This window comes from Artemia sp. Qi Xiang Cuo, chromosome 16, assembly GCF_049724085.1.
Source record: "Artemia sp. Qi Xiang Cuo chromosome 16, ASM4972408v1, whole genome shotgun sequence".
Classification (NCBI taxonomy): Eukaryota; Metazoa; Arthropoda; class Branchiopoda; order Anostraca; family Artemiidae; genus Artemia; species Artemia sp. Qi Xiang Cuo.
In genome coordinates, this window is record NC_142809.1 from 24,394,450 (window position 1) to 24,417,497 (window position 23,048).

Below are 23,048 nucleotides of genomic sequence, written 5' to 3' on the forward strand. Positions count from 1 at the left end.
TGTCCAACAAAATAACAAAAACAATTAAAAAAAATATTAAAAATAAGGCATGCAATTATTTTCATTTCTTATTTATCTGTCCTTTGCATTGGGTTGAAGACAAAAGAATGACTTTAGCCCTAACTATTTAAAAAAAATAAAAACAATTTTTTCAGCTGAAAATAAGAAACAACATAAATTCATAAAACTTAAAACAAACAGATATTTTACCGTGTATGAGGGAGGATGCCTCCTCCCCAACCCCCTCACTCGTTAGACTAAAGTCTTCTAGTGTTTAAAAAAGCTGCTTACTCCCATTCATCGGCCGTTATGTTTTTTACACAAATTTTCTTAAAGAATTGGGATTACCAGTTGCAGGCCTCATCATTTCTTGCTGTTAAATTGTATAACTCAATAATTGTTAATTGATTGGTGGCGTCGTCCCGTTTTTCAGTTTTTGTGCTTACAAATAAAAATGTTGGATTGTAATTAAAATTAGAAAACCAGCCTACAAAATCACCCACCGCTTTATCAGCTAGTATCCTTCATAATAGCTGATGCGCACTTACACATCACTATATACATCTACAATTTTATGAAATATAAAGCAATTCAGTTTAGTTAAAAGAAGTTTTAAAATAAATATCAAAAATATTGTCTGTAATAAGAAGGGAGCTATCACTCCATAGTACCCTTATTTAGGCTCGGTCTAGACAAAGGGAGGTTAGAGATATATCCTACGTCCCCCCATTCCCCTTCCAATACTTATCCCCCCTTCATCGCCTAAACACAACACACGATCACTCCTTCACAATAGCGGAAGCGCAATAATAGCAACGCAATTTCATAAAAAAATCAGGGGAATCAACTTAGTTCAACACAGCATGAAGATAAATGTAATGTACCACTGCTCGCCATTATTTACCCTACAACTCGGACTCTGAGGCAATTTTCATCAATATCACCTGCTTTTTGGGGTATGTTTCCCCTCTTTTTCTAAAATCATGCAAATTTTCACAGGCTGGTAGCTTATGATGGGTAACATTAAACTTAATAAATTTTACACATTTGAAATCGACATTAAAAGCCAATTCTTTAGACGCATTATTTGTGGTTAAAACTTGAATTTTGGTTATCATTGAGCAGCATCTATTTTTGATTGTTTATTTGCATTCAACTTTTTTTTTCACTGCCTTAGCAGATTTTAATTTGCTAAGCAAAGCGAACGAATGGACAGACAACGAGGACTGAAGGCCGAGAACTGAAAGAGAGACACGAGTGCCGATTTGTGAGGGCCCAATGTCACAAAATCTATAACAAGTTTGTGTTTTTCTGTACTTGCTAAAAAAAAAAAAATATGGCTTCGTAAAGTTTATTAACGAGTTTGTGTTGATTCATCTTAATTTTTTTTTTTTTTTAATAGGAAGAAGCAGACCGAAAATCAGCCAGAGACAGAGAGAACAAGAAATAGAATTAATAGAAATTGACATATCATTTTGGTAACAGGACCAGAAGTAATAAACACAGGACGGTACCCAATTGGAAGTGGCTTCTGGGATGATAAACCGTTCCAGAAATATAACTATTTTCCCACGATCTCTATCTTTTATCTGTCACTTGACACATATGGGCACCCTCCCTTACCGGACAAGAATCTAGCGTGCCAGAATGTTTGGATCAAGGAAGGGAGGGGGCAAAAAAATTGCCGATTTACAGAAGGAAAAACATACAGTGAATTTACTTTCCTTTGCTCTATAAAACAGCTGTCTCCCTGTCTAAGCTGCTCTCTGGCAACGCAATGACCATATGAGGATTACAAGAATTATTACCCTGAATCAATACACATAATTACAGGTGGCGTGATCGCTTGAACTTCGTAACTCTCAAAAAAGCGGGATCTTCAGGGTTAATTAAATAGGTAATTAAGGGGTAATCAAAATACTGACAGTATATAGTAGTAATTCAACATCCAGTACAGCGGTCTAAAGGAATGCAACACTACAGTTTACTTAATTCGCTTAGTGGATCTACTCTTCCAATGGCTCGATAATGGTAGTACATATGTTGACCTTGTACAAGCGGACATTTAGAAAGCATTCGACCTCATAAGCGACTTGGTTGCGGTGACGAATAAAATAACTATGGATGCAAACAAACGTACTTTAGACCTTGTACTGAGTTGTCTGAAAAAAAAAACGAACACAGCGTGAAGGGCCCTACAAGGGACCAAAATTTGATGGCTTTATCTTCATATGCCTTACTGAAGTTTGTAGGTCGAGCTCTCATTTTCTCTCAAGTATTTAGTATCTAACCAAGTTATACAGCTGAAGTTCAGTGATAACCTCCTAAGCTCCTTCTTTGGTGACTGGAAAGAATATAGATTTACCATCAACCACGCCAAATTGAATATCATCAGGCTTTGCTCCCTAAATCGTTACATCGAGTCCTCCTAGTGCCATCCAGTTGTTTCGTCGTCAAAAATTTTGAGTAGTGCTTTTGTTTGAATGTAGTTTATCGAGCATGTTGATCAGCTAGTAAATTCCGACAACGCCTCATTCTAAACTCTTGCCTGTCTAACTTATCTAAGACCGCAAATCGAATACGCTACGCCTGTTTGGGGTCTCTTCGTCCAGAGAATCAGCTACTTACGTGTAAAAATGAAGCTATTTAGAGCAGCAGCAACCACAACTGGAAGTGGAGTAGAAGATTAAAAAATCTGAGGCTTGAATCATTACAAGATAAGCTTGAACATTTAATAACGATTTTTAAAAAAAACGTTACTTGGCTCGCCACATCTCAGCACAAGAATGCCCGCAGTGAATTGCACTGCTGCAGTGAATGCCCGAAAGAGGTCAAAGCTGAAATTACACTCCGTTACATTCAAGACAAATCGTTCTCGAAACTCATTCGTCCCTTCTTTTGTGGAAGTATCAGTCCTGGTGATTTAATCATGCATATGTGGTTTTACTGTTTTAATTTTTCAAAGGACGATGTAAATTAGCTTTGTGCTGAAGTGTATGTCTAAATATACCCAACTCTAAGTTGGTCTAAGTAAGTATTTCAAAGCGTACAAGCACCTAGAAGACCTAGAAGGTAAAACCATACAGACCTAGAAGATAAAAGAGAGGTAGTAGGAGAACATGGAAACCGAACACAGGGATGAAGAGAGGGAGAAAGAGAGAGGAAGGGATGTAAAGACTGAAGGAACAGTAAATAGTGAGGGAGATGTGAAGAGTGAAAAACACAGAGAGAGAAAGAGCGAGAGAGAGAGAAAGAGAGAGAGAAAGAAAGAGAGAAAGAGAGAGAGAGAGAAAGAGAGGGAGGGGGGGGGGCGAGATATAAAATGAGTCGTAACCTTTTTGACCAACCGAGTCTTGGTTATACTATCTGTCAACGGATGAGTAGTCATGTCAAAAAGAAGAAAATTCTGCTTCTCTGTTGTCAGTACCCCTTTTTCCACGAGGTTTTTTGCCAGTCTTTCCCGCACATTTTTAAGCTGGTACCGAAGTTTCAATGGGTTCCATGTTTCCCCTGAAAAAAACAAATTAAAAGAAAATAAAAAGAACAGCAGATAACCATTATTTTCTGAATTTTGGTTACTTACAGGATAAAATGCATTTTCCAACCGGTTTCAAACAATTACTTTACCTCTAAAGCGCCCCTGCTAAGGAGATTAGTTCAAGCTAAATACTGATGACTCTCTTTGACCACCAATAAGTTTGAGTGGTTACCTCAGACTTTCGTCACAACCGTTACCGCTATAATCTTGCACAATGGTTTTTAAAAAGGAGCCTATTTTCCGTCCATTTTGGAGTCACAACACCAAGGGATAGACCAAAAATTTAGTAGCCTAAAAAGGAAACTTTTTAGGTTTAGGCAACATTGACCATGCGGCAATAAGAATTTCTCATTGGTTGATTCTATTCATTCCGTATCTCACTGGTGGAGAAAGACGATTTGCAAATCAAATGACATGACCAACCGAGAAAAGAAAAGATAAGTTGGCTAATAATGAGGTTAATTTAGGACCACTTAAAAGGCACAAGCGATTTTGTATCTTAAACAAACGGGACTAAAAACAGTTTTTTTGCAATTAGTTATAAAAAGATTAAACGCTTTTACAAGAAAAGTAAAACAGCAATATTCCAACCTGAAACGAGCAAAAATAGTCATAGAACAAGTCAAGCTAAAACGACCCAAGATTATTATTAATGAATAGGTGCAACCTTAAACAATCAGAAACTAAAACTAATAATAACGCCCAACTTAAAGCGAACAGATATAACCACAAATAAGAGACGGGATGCCGATTCTCTCAGCCCCACCCCTCCCCCAAAGGTTATAGTACCATTCCCACTTTACTGAAAATGATGTGTATTTTCAACAGTTTTTTTTAACAGTGAAATTTGAAAAATCAAAATACTTTCCAGTTCCCACAAAAAAACAGCAACAACAAACAACAATTTCCTAACAGAGGCATGTGTGACGATCAATATATTTTTTTTTTTTTTTAAGGAAACTTATTTTCGTCTCAACTTTGTCCTTTTGATTACAATTAAACTTGAAGATTCATTATCAAATATAATGACATTTGATTCAATTTTATTTAAATTGATAAAATGGTGTTAATTTTTCTATGTTTTTTTTTTGTTTTTGCTGTTGTTGTTATAGATCTACAATAGATCTACAATGGTTTTAATTTTTGGACGTTTTTTTTCTGTTTTTGCTGCAATAGATCTACAATGGTGTTAATTTTTGGACGTTTTTGCTGTTGTTGTTATAGATCAACAATAGATCAACAATGGTGTTAATTTTTTGACGTTTTTTTTCTGTTTTTGCTGTTGTTGTTATAGATCTACAATAGATCTACAATGGTGTTAATTTTTGGACGTTTTTTTTGTTCTGTTTTTGTTGTTGTTGTTATAGATCTACAATAGATCTACAATGGTGTTAATTTTTTGACGTTTTTTTTCTGTTTTTGCTGTTGTTGTTATAGATCTACAATGGTGTTAATTTTTGGACGTTTTTTTTATGTTTTTGCTGTTGTTGTTATAGATCTACAATAGATCTACAATGGTGTTAATTTTTTGACGTTTTTTTTCTGTTTTTTCTGTTGTTGTTATAGATCTACAATGGTGTTAATTTTTGGACGTTTTTTTTCTGTTTTTGTTGTTGTTGTTATAGATCTACAATAGATCTACAATGGTGTTAATTTTTTGACTTTTTTTTCTGTTTTTGCTGTTGTTGTTATAGATCTACAATATTTCTGTCGAATCAGACACTTTGTAGTAATAATGTATTCAAATTTCGATCCAACTGGAGCCTAAGGGATTCCAAGGTGGTATTTAGATTCTCTTGGAAAAAATTGGGAAGAAAATTCCACTCCTCCAGTCTCTTGATTAATTTGGTCTTGTCCCTAGTAATTTAACAAAAATTTGCCTCATGTTTTAAATGAAAATCATAAAGACTTCAAAGAGTATGTTACGATTTTATTTGGATAGTTGGACTTCTCTAGGATTTTACCACGGAGGAATTTTATAGCAACAGAAGTAAATTTGTCATCAAAGATTTTTGTTTATCTGTATCTTAAATGTGCAAAAGAAACTGTCAAAATCCCCCTGGTTACGCTTATCTTCTCCATTGAAGCAAATTCCCCATGTATAATTTTCGTCATGCGAGCTGGGTTTGTCAACATTGCAGAAAAGTAATTAAAGATAGATAATTTTTCCCCAAGTCCTTTTTGTGCTTAAGTTGTCTATTATCATAATTTATTTATTTATTAAATTAAATATCCACCTACTAGCACTTGAAACAGACGGAACATAAGATGAACAAAATAAGAACAAAATCAAACGAAGCAAAAGCAAATGCACGCATACAACATCATCATATTCACATATAAATAAGCCAAAAATGAATCCCCGCAATAAACACAAGTCACTTAAATACTTATTAATTAATTTAAAATATTTTTCAATTCAAATACACTTTCAGAAAAAAATTCAGTTTATGCAATAATACTAAAAGCAAAAGGCCCCCCCCCCCCAAGAGGCCTGTGTTTCCCGAATATAAATTTAGTAAATTTTCCGGGATTTTAACTGAGAAAGAGCAAAATAACTAAATAGTTTGCATTAATTTTGGACAGTTGAACCAAAAGAGTAGCTCAATCCTGGATATAGACAACCAGGCACAAAACGGACCCTCGCTCTTTTTATAACTGAGTATAGCCGACAATTACGTACAGTTTGTAAAAACATTTTGCGAAATAAAGCGATCTTAGTGACTTTCAACAAAAAGGTTAAGAAACAGCACTAGATTTCAAAGCCCAAACCCATGGCGCTGATCTCTGTTTCATGGCCCTTCAACCAGGGAGTGCAATAGGGTTCTGATTGCAAAACCCCAGGGTAGTGATTTTTGACGATGCATAATTAAACATCAAGAGGTATTCCCAGAAAAATCTTAAATAATTGTGGGACGAAAAGGAAACAACATTTCTATATTTAGGAAGTCAGAAGTGAATTGTTACAGGGAGAACAGGTTCAAGGATCCTACTAATGGTCCTCTAGTGTGCAGAATAAGAACCCTTGCGCGACTCAGGTTCCAGTTCGGTACGATATGTCCACCACTTGCGAAACATGTGTTTTACGAGTTTTAATTTGGGACATCTATATTGAACAATTGACCTCATATTTTTCACCAATATGCGCAGAAGCTCTAACACACCATTTTTGATGAAAAGAAAGAAAAATAAATATTAGGAAAAGAAAAATCTACAATCAGCGTGTTTATAAATCCTAAAATATGGTTACCCAGTGAACAAATTGGCGGGCAAGGCTGTCAAAAGGAGCATGGGCTCCAGGGCCTCACTTTAGGCTACTCAATTATAAAGATAAGAAGTGTTTTTATGACTCTGATTTCAACAAGGTGACCCTGCACATCTTTCTATTGAGAGAGAGAAATTCTTTTTTAATTATAAGACCAATATTCAAAAAAAACAGACCTACCACGTGAAAATCTATACAGATTTGTTTGTGGCAGGACTCAATATTTTATTCACTTAATGCATATATATTGGAAAAAAAAAAGAAAAAAAATTCAATTTTATAAATAAATAAAAAATAAACCTCGTGGGAACCACGAACCAATACTCACACAAGACACGCTTTCCGGAAGACTGTTCCAAACCGAAACACCCACATGCCTAAATACAAAACTAGACCTAACAGTATGTCGTCTCTCATGTACTAGGTCCGCCGAGTTCCTTGAATCATAAGAATGGTACGCAGAATTTGATGATAAAACATCACAAAAATAATTAGGTGCTAGTTTATTTAAACACTGATACACGAAAATACCGGTCTGATAATCTCTCAACGGCCCAACATTTACAATATTAAAATGGCGATAAAAATCCATTGTACGTTCACATTTTTCAAAATCACCGAGCAGGCGCAGCGCTTTATTCTGCACAATTTGTATCCGTTTAAAATTTACAACAAAATTACTAGCTCGCACAGAACAACCATATACAATATATGGATGAATAAGTGAATTATTTAAAAAATTTTAAACTGAAACAGGAAAAACATGTATAAATCTACAAATCAGCCCTAAAACCCACGCTACTTTTACCGATACAATTTCACTATGTTTTTTTTTAATCAAAATACAATCAATCTGAAAACCAAAACCAAGATACACTGTATTAAATATCTGCTTAGTCTCCGTACCATTAAAATTAACTAAACCAAAAACATTATCAATAACTCCAGTACCACTAAAAATCATGTAATTAGTTTTACTCGCCTTCACTGCTAAACAACTAAAACTAGTAAAAACATGTAGGTTATGTAGCACTTTATTTGCTTTTGAAACAAGCTCATTCAAAGCCTTTCCAGCAATCGTTATAGCTGTGTCGTCCGCAAAGGATGTTATGGCGGCATCGGGAATGTAGAACCGTAATTCTACATTCAATATTAAAATGTATTTATCTAGTGTTTGTTTTATATTGGCAAATTGCATAGGTTAAGGCCCTTTTCCCTAGAACTAATTAAAATGACTGTCGCAAAATTTTGATGGAGTACCTGTGGGACTACAGGGCGATAAGGAGCGCTGAAAGGATGTGGGTGGGCCCTCTGACCACTTTTGATACTGAAAAAAAGGCCCTAGAACTCAGAATATGATCAAATGTACGTATGTACGACCATCTGTTCTCGACGATGACCCATAGAGAAAAAAAAACATGAGAGACGCAACAGTGTTTACCAAGATAGACAGTACTATTACGTTGACTCTGATATCTTCTTGGAAAATGTGATCGGCAATCGGAAGCCTTTTCAAAGAAGATAAAAAAAGTGCCAAATTTTTATATAAATATTATCATAGGCAGTGCAATCGCGCTGCCTAAGTAAAGAACGATGTTGGCACAATATTTTTTTTTTCTTTTTTTTTTTTTTTTTTAGACCAGGGCACTTCGTATCGAAGAAATTGTCTTAGAAACTTGTGAGGGCCCAATGGCACAAAATCTTGTGAGGGCCCAATCCCTCACAAAGGGCTCATTCGATTGGATATTGGAGTCGCTTGTGCCCTTTTTAATATTCGAAAGTGATTGGAAGGCAACTAAAACCCCATCCACGCCCACCAATTACCAAAACACAACCAATCAAAATTTTGAGATATCTATTTTGTTCAGCGTAGTTGATTTCCAGATAGAAATACAAATGAATGTCAATGAAAAAAAAATACAAATGAATGTGAATTGTCACTTTAATATACATATACTGATATTTAGTAATCAAAATGTTAATATTATTTAATTTATTAAAGTTATAAAAGTAAAAACATTTATATTTTTCCAGTAAAGTACAAATTATGTTCTGGCCTTGGAAAGGCATAGGGGTTTTGAACCCAACTTTTGTTAATTTCTGCTCGTTTTGAGTTCGACTTGGTTATTTATTGTAATTTCTGTTTGTTTTGGGTTTCATTTATTTATCGATGCTGATTTGCGGTTGTTTCATATTTGGTAGATTATTGGATTTTATATTTGCTTATTTTTTGTTTAATGGAGTTCTTTACTTTTCTTTGAAAAACTTATTTTGTGAAAAAAGTCTTTTTTTAATTAATTCCAGTAAAGAAAGCATGGAATAATTGATTTTGGACTAAAAAAAATTTCCCCTTTCACTTATTCATGCCCTTAGATTTTTTCTCTCTCTTCTTTCTTGAGAGCACTCCTTTTTTTCAGGCATAAAAAAAAACACAAGAAAAACAATGACATGCTAAGGGGCATGCACCTAGATAGGTTTTGTAAGGGCATGCCATTAGAAAACCCTTGTCTCAACCCCTGTGTGAAGTTATGAATGGGATGACGGAGAGAAATGATGCCATATAGTCATCTTCTTAATATCAAGCTAGCCTTAATGGTTACTAATCTAACCACCTGTATCACGTAACAAAAAAATCAAACAAAAAAGTCAAATGATTAAGCTTGACCAGCTTAAAATAAGATAGACCTGAACTATTTTTGGGGCATTAAAAATAATACTGAAAGAAAAAATACCATCAGTTTTTTTTTCTTTCCCTGTCAGTGGGTGACTTTTTTTTTACACATATGTATATTAAAAAGTATTTAGATTGAAAGACAAAACAATGAGTCAAGCAGGCTATCACGCAAGTATTACTATCTAAAATAAACAGTCTCATTACATAGATATTGAGATTGTCTGTTGACATAGGAGATAAAATGCTTCAAAATGCATTCAATACTGATTAGAAGGTTGATAAAACCCCACTCTTAATCGTTAGGCTATGATGGGATTTATGCAATACTTCAATAAACTTGCCAATTGAGATACTAAAGGGAAAGTAAAACATTGATGTAAAAAACCTCCATTACCCTGAGGTTATCCTTTTCTGGGTATGAACAAAGGGGAAATATTCCGGACTTTGGAGTGCTCAACAAATTATAATCCGAAAAAACCTTCCTTTCTTGTTTTTTTTTTTTTTTTCACGACAAAAACGACCAAGTTATGTAATTATTGACACTTTTTACGACTGCTTCCAGCTATGAGTGTCACGAGGGTTGCAGCCCAAGCTGCAACCTATTCGTTGTCACCACAAATTGTTCACCTAACGTGTCAGATACCTAGCCAAAACCTGTCATTCCGCTTTCTGGCCTTCATTGGGGGTCTGATTTTCAACTGTAGTTAACCATGCCGAAGCTACTCAAAATATTCCAAGTGCTTTAGGCTTCACCATCAATAACGAGACTCGGCTACTCTAAGCGCTTGCTATAGAGCTCGCCGTCTGAATACACTCCATTGTGCTTTTTGCAAATACTGTATAAATGTAGTTTATACATCCTGTAGTTAAATGTAGTATATAATCGTGTTTGAATAATGTTGGAAATATTTTGAGAAGGTTGATGTATATTCAATACTGTGTTGAATGATGAAATGATGTAGATGTAATGTTCATGTAGCTGTATTCAATACTGTGCTTCGTACAAATAGTGGATCTACATGGAAATACTTAGGGGATTCTGAGTTTCGTTATTATATTGGACAACTCGCAAACTTCTCTCTCTATACTTGTCATAAAATTTTGGTTCCTCCTAGATTTTAGATATTTCTAGATTCTAGATTTCTTTTTATCAACAGATTTATGGGGTTATTTCAGGGTCATGACAAAGCAGATCAATTCGGGTCAAAAAAAAAATTCATTCGAAATTTTGGGAAAATCAGAAGATATCAGGTTAAGGGAAAATGACAAATCATAGGGTGTTTTATCCCAGAAATTTGTAAATTCTCGTAGATAGGGGGAAGTTCAAGAGAATGTCTTATTTTAACAAAAACTCACGTTGACGTAATTTTTGCATCATCGTTTATGTTAGATGAAAATCCTTTTCTGTCAGGTTTATTGTCTATATTAAAAAAAAGTTATAAAACGAACAAAATTAGTTTTTACCGCCATGATATCAACAGCTTCGAGCATACATTTCAAATTCTCTAAGAAACTCAAGCAAAAAAAAATTAAATATTTCAGAACCAAAGTCATTGGGTAGCATATAAAAATGACAGGTTGGTTTATAAGGCAACTCGTTGGCAACACCAGTAGTATTATTAATAATGTAAATTTTAAAGAGCGGAAACGCACTTGAGTATTACTCGAAATAAAAATTAATAAACCATTATATAAACTGCTGAAATCCAGTTATACTTGCTTATAGGACGTATAATCTTAAGAAATAATACGAAAATCTGAAGATAGTGGACCTACTCGGACACCTTCTCTCTACTAAAGGATAATATAGAAATTTTGTAAAATTAAGTCATATAAATCTTAAAATGCTTTATTTCTCTACTGTAAAGAGCGCTTTAAAAGGGCTAGTTTTTCAAAATTCTACATATACAGGGAAATATCATGAGTTAGCTTATTTGAGATAAGATAGTTTTATGTGTCGGACAGACTTTGAAACAATAACTTTTATTCGTTAAAAGGCTTCAGCTTCGTTCTATATTCTATTATAAAAAGTTAGTTAAAAAAAATTTAACCCATTAGCATTGATGTGTTTAATTACTCTGGACCATGCGACAATATAAAGGCTATGTTCTAACAGAAGATGGTAAAATTTATTAGAAAAAAACGACCAGGATACACCGGCGTCATCAGCTGAATTCTAGTTGGTAGCCAACGTCTCGTTTGAAGACGGATCCTTAAAAGCTTTCCTGGAATGTTTCTCGAAAAAAAAAAAGAAGAAAAAAACAGTGGCCGTGAAAACTTGGAAGGGGACTCATTCGGTGAGGAAACTTTTAGTGCCTTTTTAAAAGAGGAAAGTAACCGGAGAGACAATAAACCACATTATGAGCCCTTTCCCTAATAGCCCCCCCCCCCCTATTGTATCGAACCAAAATTTTGAGATAGCCCTTTTAAAAGAAAGTTCCCAAAAAAGAAGATAGCCAACAGAAAATGGGAAATAATTACTAAGAATAATATTCTAGTTCGATGGCAAAGTTGTGGTAATGATAATAAGCAGAATACAGTAACATTCTCTGAACAAATTTTACCATTGTTAGGGGAGTGTTCTTCTTTCAGTTGTGGATCATGTTGAGCAGGACAAGGATAGTGAAGCAGTTACTACTACTACTACTAACAACTCACCGCAGCACCAAGCCGCCTGAGGCCAACAAAGCTACGCACGCTCCTCCTCCACCCCAATCTATTCAAAGCCTCCCTTTTTACACCCGCCCGCGAAGTTCTCATTTCCTTTAAATCTTTCTTTATGACGTCCTCCCACCCCAGACGGGGACGACCTGCTTTCCGTTTAGCCCTAGATGGTTGGCCGAAAGAACAATCTTCGGCAATCTGTCATCCTTCATCCGCACAACATGCCCTAACCACCTCAACCTTTCTTTCATTATAGACCTAGAAAGCGGTATTGAACCACATTTTTCGTATAGCCTATTGTTTGAAATACGGTCAGTCAGCCGGGTACCCAGAACAATCCTTAAGCAATTTCTCTGGAAAACATCTAGCAAATCTTCATCCGCTCTTCTGAGCGCCCATGCTTCAGAGCCATTTTTAACCACTGTCATCCCTGTGGCTTCTAAGATTTTATTCATAGTCCGTAGACTTATCTTCCTATTCTTCCAAACTTTTTTTAACTGTGAAAAAACACCCTGAGCCTTGGCTATTCAATTTTTAACATCTTCACTGCTCCCACCATCCTTACTAATAACACTACCAAGGTAAGTGAATCTTCTCACCTGATCAATCTGCTCATTACTCAACGTCACCTTTTCTACTTCACTTATTTTTAGCCTTAGTGACTTAGTCTTCTTAACATTAGTTTTCAAACCAATACTAGCATCCTGAACTCGCAAAACCTCTAAAACTTCATTCATTTTGCTCAAACTTTCACCTAGGATGCTTAAATCATCAGCATAATCCCAGTCCAGGAGACTTTTTCCTCCCCATTTGATTCCGTGGTCTCCCATTGCCTTTCCTGTGCTCCTTAAAACAAAGTCCATCAAAATAAACCATATAAGGGGGATAGAACACAACCCTGCTTAACTCCTTATTTAATACAAAACCAGCCACTAACCTCATTTCCTACCTTAACTGCAGCAGTGTTATTCTCGTACATAGCACTAATCACTTTAATGTATTGGTCTGGTATACCATACAAGGATAAAACCTTTACTAAAGCTCTTCTATCAACAGAATCGAACGCTTGCTCATAATCTATAAAAGTGAGGACCAAAGGTGTTTGAAAACTCAGGCACTTCTCAATTACTAGCCTAAGAGTGAAAATTTGGTCAACACATCCTCTACCTTTTCTAAAACCTCACTGTTCTTCTCTTAAAAATTTGTCTATATCATTTCTCAGTCTAAAAAGTATCATATTAATAAGTAATTTACTACCTAAAGAGACCTGACTAGTGCCTCGATAACTACTACACTCACTTTTATCACCTTTCTTATAAAGTTGCTTAATTTAGGTTTTCCTAAAATCGTTAGGTACTTCCCCTTTTCAAAAATAATATTCATAATCTTCAATAACTTATTTCTGACCTTCGAGCCATCATATTCAAGAAACTCAATTACCCTCCAGTCAGCATCTGGGGCCTTACCATTCTTTATTCATTTTAATATTGCTGCTAATTTTTCCTCACAAACCGAATCTTTAGTTAAATCCATTGCCTCACCAACTCCTTCTTCGTCCTCTATATATTTTCATGTAACTCTATATCGGTTAAGCAAATTCTCAAAATGTTCTTCCCATCTAGCTATAGATTTTTACTTATCGCTAATTTCCACCACATTCCTATCTATAGCTGGGACAAGTCCGGATTGACTACTACCTCTCAATTTGTTAACCTGCCAGTACAATATTTTACTATTATGCCGTCTAGCTGCATCTTCTAAATCCTCGGCAATTTTATCCATGGCCTCCACCTCACACCTCCTTAGTTCATATTTCAATGCTTTCTCCACTTTCTTTACATTTCTTTTGTTTTCATACGATCTATAACTCAAATAATTCTTGTACAAGTCCTTTCTTCTTTTTATCAAACATAAAGCTTTTTCACATATATTATTAGCAGCAGTTCTAGCTTTCTTTCCTAAGACCCCTTAGCAAGTTCACAAATTGTTTTTCTAAAATAATTACAAACCTCTTCCATATTATCAAATTTAAACTCTCAAGTTTAGTATTCAACTGTTCCTGGAACGTTTCTCTCAAATTCTCATCCTGGAGTCTACTAACATCATAACTTCCCGGCCGGTAATTACCCTTCCGATATTTCAGCTTGAAATTAACCCTTGATACTACTAGATGGTGATCTTTACTTTTAACATCAATAACAGCACTCCTATATACCCAAGTATCTTGTATTGATCCTGCCAGTCTTTGGTTTACCATAACATAATCAATAAGGTTAGCTGTCTTACCATCACGTGAATATCATGTTAACTTATTGGACATTTTATGACCAAACACCGTACTGGTTATAACTAGATTGTTATACCTACAAAATTGCAAAAGTCTGTATCCATTACTGTTTTCTTTTCCTACACCAAATTTACCTAAGCTGGGATACCATCTATCCTTATTTCTACCAACCTGGGCGTTAAAATCTCCCAGTAATAACATCATATTTCTACCTGGGACCTTGTCAATTTGCTCCTGTAACTGTAAGTAAAATTCATCTGAGTCACTAGTATCTCCGTCAGTCGGTTCTACAGTGGCGTATACTACTATAACTGATAGCCTGAAGTTTTTATTCATAAAATGAGCAATTAGTATTCTATTATTGATACTTTCACAGCCTATACAAGGCTTAGCAGATCCCTTATTCATCATGATCCCTACTCCCTGTGTATGTACCCCATCCTTCCTGCCTGAGTGAACAAATTCTATATCACCTAATTTCATGCTTCCTACCCCTGGGATATGAGTTTCTGAAACTCCTAATAAATCCAGTTCGAATCGTCTGAATTCGTCAGTCAAAATGAGGGAATTTCAAGATGTGTGGCCAATGTCACGTTGAAGAATATGACCGAAAATATTGACTATTAGATCAAAACTGATTTGGCATCCACTGAAGTAATTAGCATTGCAGTTGGTTAAATCGCATTCATAAAAGACTGTTTGAAAATGAAACTGTAACCGACCATTACACTCCTTTAATATTCGCATTTTGGTTGATTTTGAATCGTAGCCAAAAAAGCTTGACAACCCTAATGTGGGTATCATTTCATATACAACAGAAAAGAAACAACATCAGTAAAAGACTGAAAGTGGCACCTCTACTGACTCCTTAGCTACATGGCTTCAAAGTTGAAAAAAATATGACTTTGCAATTTGTTTGAAACAATCCAAGCCGAGACTTTAAACCCACTCTGGACTTCAAAATGATCGAAGTCCAAGCTAAAAAATGTGATGAAGTTGAGTGAAAACGACTTCAGTCCTAACTGAGTGCAAAAATGAGCAATAGTCTGCAGATTGACGTGGCAAGCATCAGAAAGGTGGAGATGTTGTACCTTCTTTAAACAGGAAATTCGGAAACATTTTTTTCAGCGCGTTAGGAAAATCAAAGTGAGCCAGTGGTCCCCCCAGCCCAGAGGTCCTCATAAAACCGACAACTTTCAAGCAAAAGCTAGACATTATCCGTCTTGTTCCAGCTGGAATCAAGCAATGATTTCCAACCACCATAATTGATGGACTAGAGGGGGCCTATCCCCACCCCCTTTCTCTAATCATAACTCAAGAAGAAGATAAGCAGGTAGCACCTTTATGAATCAGAATAAAACAAATATTTTTAATCTGTATGATTGAAGAAAGAGAGTAAGCCAGTGCTCCAGCTCCCTTCCCCACCCACGACCATATTTTAGCTCAAAGGTAAACATGTTGCAGCTTGTTGGAACTAGAAACATGGCTAGATTTTCAACACGTACGTTCTGAGATAAAAGCGGAAGCCCGGCCCCTCCAACACCATCCTCAGCACCAACTTTTCAGCAGAAGGTAAGCAAGCTGTTGTTGCTTCGATCGGCATAAAACTTGCATGAGAATTACCTTGAGCCAATGTGTACACCACTTCTTCGACCTTGGTATGGAAGTATTCCAATCTGCTTGAAATTTATTTGTCAAGAAGCTTGAGGCAAGGGGAAAGATAAAACAGATTTTTAGAGTCGTAAGGAACATCCAGGCTAAACCTACTTTCTGCAAGAAACCATCGGAAATCGCTTGAAATTTCATAGTCACTATTAAAAGACTCAGTCTTCCTGAAAAAAAGACTAGTGGATCGTTTGCACACATAGAGTCAAATGAAACATATCAATAATCAGGTTCAAGCTCTTTAGCTGTAAAGTTGGCGTTTAGCTAATGATTAAAAAAGAATCAAATTAAAGACTGCTAATGTGGAAAAATATTAACATCATTATTTGGCACTTAACAGATATTTCTCATCTGAAATACTAGTCAAGGACCAATCAATACCAGACCATTTGCTACCAAAAGTAAACCAAAGTGCGTAGTTCATCATAAAGATGAAAGGCGTTGATAAGCGGGCTTAAACTGTTTCTAATATTTAAAAGAATTTAATTGCGATAGAATTTCACATTTCTTATACGAAGAAAACCGTAAAAAACTGTATTTCCAAAATTTTCCATTATTTCTTCTCGCCTCATACCGAATTTCTGGAAACACCCTCGCCAAGGTCTTCTTGTCACAAAGCCGTTCGCCTAAACATTAGGAGTATGCACTTGGGGCCGGTACTATTTTACTTCTATAGGAGCTAATATTGTTAGAAATCAAACCATCGGAGTAAGTGTTGAGTGTACCCAAGTAAGCTTAGGAGTCGAAGTCTAGATATTGCTAGTTTCTCAGACTAACATTAAAAATTAAAGAGTTCAAATCTGGGATATACAATTTAGGAGGGAAATTAGGATCTAAGATTCTAGAAAGCAGACTCAGAACCTAATATCCTAGAATTTTAGGAGTTTCAGCCAGCATTCAAAATTTATCGACTCCCATATCCATGCTGAATACTAAGCTTTAATCCTAAAAAGAAGAAGAAGAGAAAGATACCTACCACTCAGATATTCAATCCAGCTTTGAACTGTCTCAGGCGGATCTGTTTCTTTCATGTGCTTAAGTGCTTCATCTAATAAAACATCACCAGTTTGTGCATCATTCCTTATCACAATCCGCCGCGACAAAAGACTCTTCCTTCTGCCGGGTCCACATTTTTCCAGTTCAATCCGGCCTCTCAAAGATAATTCGATAAGAATACACCCTCGAAGACCACTTGATATTGAATCGTTCCAAAAGCTCGTATATCCCTAAAAAAAATATTAAATAAATTTAAGCTTAGCCAGAAATTATAATTAGCAGCACACTCACCCCCACCCCATAGGACAAAGACAAAGCTTTAGTTTCACACAAACTTAACATGCCCCTCCCGCCTAACTATAATAACACTTTTTTAAAACCTTTGCACAAAGTGCAAAAAAGGAGTATAAAAGAAAGAAAAGAAAACTTCCACCAGGAAAAAACACAGATGCGTCAGCACATACACAAAAATCAACATTAACGCTCAATACAGCTCACATCAGTGAAAGACAAGAATACGATATAACCAAGAAACTTGGTGGACTTCCTTATAGCCAGTCATTAAACTTCTTCTTTTTGTTGATAAGGTAAGAGGTCTACAAACGCCAAGAGCAGGTTCTAGCACCTATTTATTGATCTGCCTACATCACTGGCTCTTATATTTACATCACTACATCACTGGGTGATATACCCAAAGAACTTGGTGGACTTCCTTATCGATAGTCAATAAACTTCTTCTTCTTTTTGTTGATGAGGTAAGAGGTTCATAAACACCAAGAGCAGGTTCTAGCACCTCTTTATATAACCAAGAAACTTGGTGGACTTCCTTATCGTTAGTCATTAAACGTCTTCTTTTTGTTGATGAGGTAAGAGGTCCATAAACACCAAGATCAGGTTCTAGCATCTCTTTATTGATCTGCCTACATCACTGGCTCTTATATATACATCAATACATCACTGGATGATATAACCAAGAAACTTGGTGCACTTCCTTATCGATAGTCATTAAACTGCTTCTTGTTTTGTTGATGAGGTAAGAGGTTCATAAACGCCAAGAGCAGGTTCTAGCACCTCTTTATATAACCAAGAAACTTGGTGGACTTCCTTATCGTTAGTCATTAAACGTCTTCTTTTTGTTGATGAGGTAAGAGGTCCATAAACACCAAGATCAGGTTCTAGCATCTCTTTATTGATCTGCCTACATCACTGGCTCTTATATATACATCAATACATCACTGGATGATATAACCAAGAAACTTGGTGCACTTCCTTATCGATAGTCATTAAACTGCTTCTTGTTTTGTTGATGAGGTAAGAGGTTCATAAACGCCAAGAGCAGGTTCTAGCACCTCTTTATTGATCTGCCTACATCACTGGCTCTTATATATACATCACTACATCACTGGTTGATATATCCAAGGAACTTGGTGGACTTCCTTATCGATAATCAATAAACTTCTTCTTCTTTTTGTTGATGAGGTAAGAGGTTCAGAAACACCAAGAGCAGGTTCTAGCACCTCTTTATATAACCAAGAAACTTGGTGGACTTCCTTATCGTTAGTCATTAAATGTCTTCTTTTTGTTGATGAGGTAAGAGGTCCATAAACACCAAGATCAGGTTCTAGCATCTCTTTATTGATCTGCCTACATCACTGGCTCTTATATATACATCAATACATCACTGGATGATATAACCAAGAAACTTGGTGCACTTCCTTATCGATAGTCATTAAACTGCTTCTTGTTTTGTTGATGAGGTAAGAGGTTCATAAACGCCAAGAGCAGGTTCTAGCACCTCTTTATATAACCAAGAAACTTGGTGGACTTCCGTATCGATAGCCATTAAACTTGTTCTTTTGTTGATAAGGTAAGAGGTCCACAAACGCCAAGAGCAGATTCTAACACCTCTTTATTGATCTGCCTACATCACTGGCTCTTATATATACATCAATACATCACTGGATGATATAACCAAGAAACTTGGTGGACTTCCTTATCGATAGTCATTAAACTGCTTCTTGTTTTGTTGATTAGATAAGAGGTCCATAAACGCCAAGAGCAGGTTCTAGCACCTCTTTATATAACCAAGAAACTTGGTGGACTTCCTTATCATTAGTCATTAAACGTCTTCTTTTTGTTGATGAGGTAAGAGGTCCATAAACACCAAGATCAGGATCTAGCACTTCTTTGTTGATCTGGCTACATCACTGGGTCTTATACAGTAGGCAACTCTGGTTCCACATACTTAAAGCAACATGGAGGAACTAATAGATTCAATTTTTTTTTTCGTATGTCAACTGATACTTTGGAAGAATTTTGTTCTCATGAGGGGAGGGGGGGGGGGGGGGTAAATTCTGAATTGCATTAAACGACACAGAGATTATAAATTGGAGCAAATACTCTTTGGGCAATACTTTATTCGCAACAGGGCTGACAATCAAACAAGACGTGCTATATGGTTTCATCTGCTGAGACGCATTTACCACACACAGGAGAATTGTGCATCCCGCAACAGAATGGATCAATATTAAGCAAGAAAGCTCATGTTTTCAATCTTAAATATAGAACAACTCGATCTCTTGAGGAGAAAGGAGATGACTATTGTAACCTATGTTTTTGTTGCAAAACTTTGCTTTTTCTTCCTCATCCGAATTAGCTTGCTAACTCGGAAGCTATACTTCAGAGCAAAGATTGTATTAATGAATAATACATGAATGAGCAAGTCAGGTTTTACACAGAAAAGCATGCCTCATTGTACATATGTACACAGACACACACATATATATATATATATACATATATATATATATATATATATATATATATATATATATATATATATATATATATATATATATATATATATATATATATATATATATATATATATATATATATATATATATATATATATATATATATACGACGACGCGTTCTATAAAAACCTTATATCCCCCCATGGCATAACTTACAACCCTTGCCCTGAGGGATGTGGGGGAGTGTCCTCCTCAAAAACATAATTTCTAGCTGGAGATCCACAACACTGAACAAAATGGCTATAAAAACCTTATATTCCCCCAGGGCATAACTTATAACCCTTGCCCTGAAGACTGTGGGGGGAGTGTCCTGCTCAAAGATATAATTTCCTGATCTTTAACTGCGTGGATCAAACTGGCTATCTCAAAATTTTGATTGGATGTGTTTTTGGAAATGGTGGGCGTGGAAGGGGTGTTAGTTGCCTTCCAATTACTATATGTATATATATATATATACATATATATATATATATATATATATATATATATATATATATATATATATATATATATATATATATATATATATATATATATATATATATATATATATATATATATATATATATATATATATATATATATATATATATATATATATATATATATATATATATATATATATATATATATATATATATATATATATATATATATATATATATATATATATATATATAAATTAAAAAAATAAAAAAATGTAAAAAAAAAACTAAAATGAGACCTTAAAAAATGTGAAATTAAGATACATCCCCATTCTTAGTTAACGAATCATAGGCAGCGCGATAGGGCTGCCTGAGTAAAGAACGATGTCGGCAAAATGTATTTTATTTTTCTTCTCCATACCCGGGCACTTCGTAACGAAGGAAATGTCGTAGAAACTTTGAAAAGGGCTCATTCGGTGGAAAATTGGAGTGGCTAGTGCCCTTTTTAATAGTCCAAAGTGATTGGAGGGCAACTAGCCCCCCCCCACCCACGGCCATCATTCCCCCAAACACAGCCATTCAAAATTTTGAGATAGCCATTTCGTTCAGCGTAGTTGATTTCCAAATAGAAAATATCTTTTTGAGGAGGACACTCCCCCACAACCCTCGGGGCAAGGGTTTTAAGTTGTGCCCTGGGGCATATAAGGTTTTTGTAGAAGGCGTTGTCGTAGAAACTTCAAAAAAGGCTCATTCGATTGGAAATTCAAAGGGCTAGTGCCCTTTTTAATAGTCGAAAGTGATTGGAGGAAAACTAGCTTCCCCCCCCCCCACGACCATCATTCCCCCAAACACATCCAATCAAAATTTTAAGATAGCCATTTTGTTCGGCGTAGTTGATTTCCAGATATAAAATATGTTTTGAGGAGGACGCTCCCCCATAACCATCAGGGCAAGGGTTGTAAGTTATGCCCTGGGGGCATATAAGGTTTTTATAGAAGGCGTTGCCGTAGAAACTTCAAAAAAGGTTCATTCGATTGGAAATTCAAAGGGCTAGTGCCCTTTTTAATAGTCGAAAGTGATTGGAGGGCAACTAGCCCCCCCCACGCCCATCACTCCCCCAAACACATCCAATCAAAATTTTGAGATAGCCATTTTGTTCAGTGTAGTTGATTTCCAAATAGAAAATATCTTCTTGAGGAGGACACTCCCCCAAAACCCTCAGGGCAAGGATTGTAATTTCGGCCCTGGGGCATTTTAGGTTTTTCTCTTCGGCGTTATCGTAGACACTTCAAACCTGTCAAACTCGTTTGATAATTAAAATGGATTCTGCTCTTACGGAATGTCAATAGTTAGTGGAGGCCATCTAGCCCCCCCCCCATACCCATCCGTTCCCATACCGCATCCACTCAAAATTTTGAGATAGCCATTTTGTTCAGCGTAGTTGATTTCCACATAGAAAATATGTTTTGAGGAGGACAATCTCCAACAGCCTTCAGGGCAAGGGTTGTAAGTCATGCCCTGGGGGTATATAAGGTTTTTATAGAAGGCGTTGCCGTAGAAACTTCAAAAAAGGCTCATTCGATTGGAAATTCAAAGGGCTAGTGCCCTTTTTAATAGTCGAAAGAAATTGGAGGGCAACCAGCCCCCTCCCCCCACGCCCATCACTCCCCCAAACACATCCAATCAACATTTTGAGATAGCCATTTTGTTCAGTGTAGTTGATTTCCAAATAGAAAATATCTTCTTGAGGAAGACACTCCCCCAAAACCCTCGGGGCAAGGGTTTTAAGTTATGCCCTGGGGAATAAAAGGTGTTTATATAAGGCGTTGTCTTATAATCTTAAATAAAGGCTCATTCGATTGGAAATTCAAAGGACAAGTGCGGTTTTTAATAGTCGGAACTAATTGGAGGGCAACTAGCCCCCCCCCCACGCCCTTCATTCCCCCAAACACATTCAATCAAAATTTTAAGATAGCCATTTTGTTCAGCGTAATTGATTTCCAGATAGAAAATATGTTTTGAGGAGGACGATCTCCCACAACCTTCAGGGCAAGGGTTGTAAGTTATGCCCTGGGGGTATATAAGGTTTTTATAGAAGGCGCTGTTGTATAAACTTAAAAAAATGCTCATTCGATTTGAAATTCAAAGGGCTAGTGCCCTTTTTAATAGTCGAAAGTGATTGGAGGGCAACTAACCCCCCCCCCCTCTCACGTCCACCTTTTCCCCAAACACATCCAATCAAAATATTGAGATAGCCATTTTATTCAACGTAGTTTTAAGTTCTGTAAATAGGGTCTTTGAGGACGACCACCCCCTCACAGCCCTCATGGCAAGGGTCATAATTAAGCCCTGGGGGCATATAAAGTTTTTATAGAACGCGTTGTCGTAGAAACTTCAATAAGGGCTCACTCGATTAGAAATTGAAATGACTAGTGCCCTTTTTAATATTCTAAAGTGATTGGAAGGCAACTAACACCCCTTCCAAGCCCACCATTTCCAAAAAACACATCCAACCAAAATATTGAAATGGCCATTTTGTTCCACGCAGTTTAAAGTTTAGGAAATTATACCTTTGGACAGGACACTCCCCCACAGTCTTCAGGGCAAGTGTTATAAGTTATGCCATGGGGGAATATAAGGTTTTTATAGCCATTTTGTTCAGTGTTGTGGATCTCCAGCGATAAATTATGTTTTTGAGGAGGACACTCCCCCACATCC

General features: G+C 36.1%; 1 protein-coding gene across 1 annotated transcript in view; it reads right to left on the reverse strand.

Moving 5' to 3' along the window:
* Positions 1 to 23,048, reverse strand: part of sau (Golgi phosphoprotein 3 homolog sauron) — a 61,473-nt gene that overhangs the window by 10,339 nt on the left and 28,086 nt on the right. The window contains exons 3-4 of the mRNA XM_089102824.1: positions 17,070 to 17,319; positions 3,335 to 3,510 (exon numbers count right to left, since the gene is read on the reverse strand). Coding sequence (XP_088958950.1) covers positions 3,335 to 3,510; positions 17,070 to 17,319 — 426 coding nt within the window. The remainder of the gene's footprint in view (positions 1 to 3,334; positions 3,511 to 17,069; positions 17,320 to 23,048) is intronic.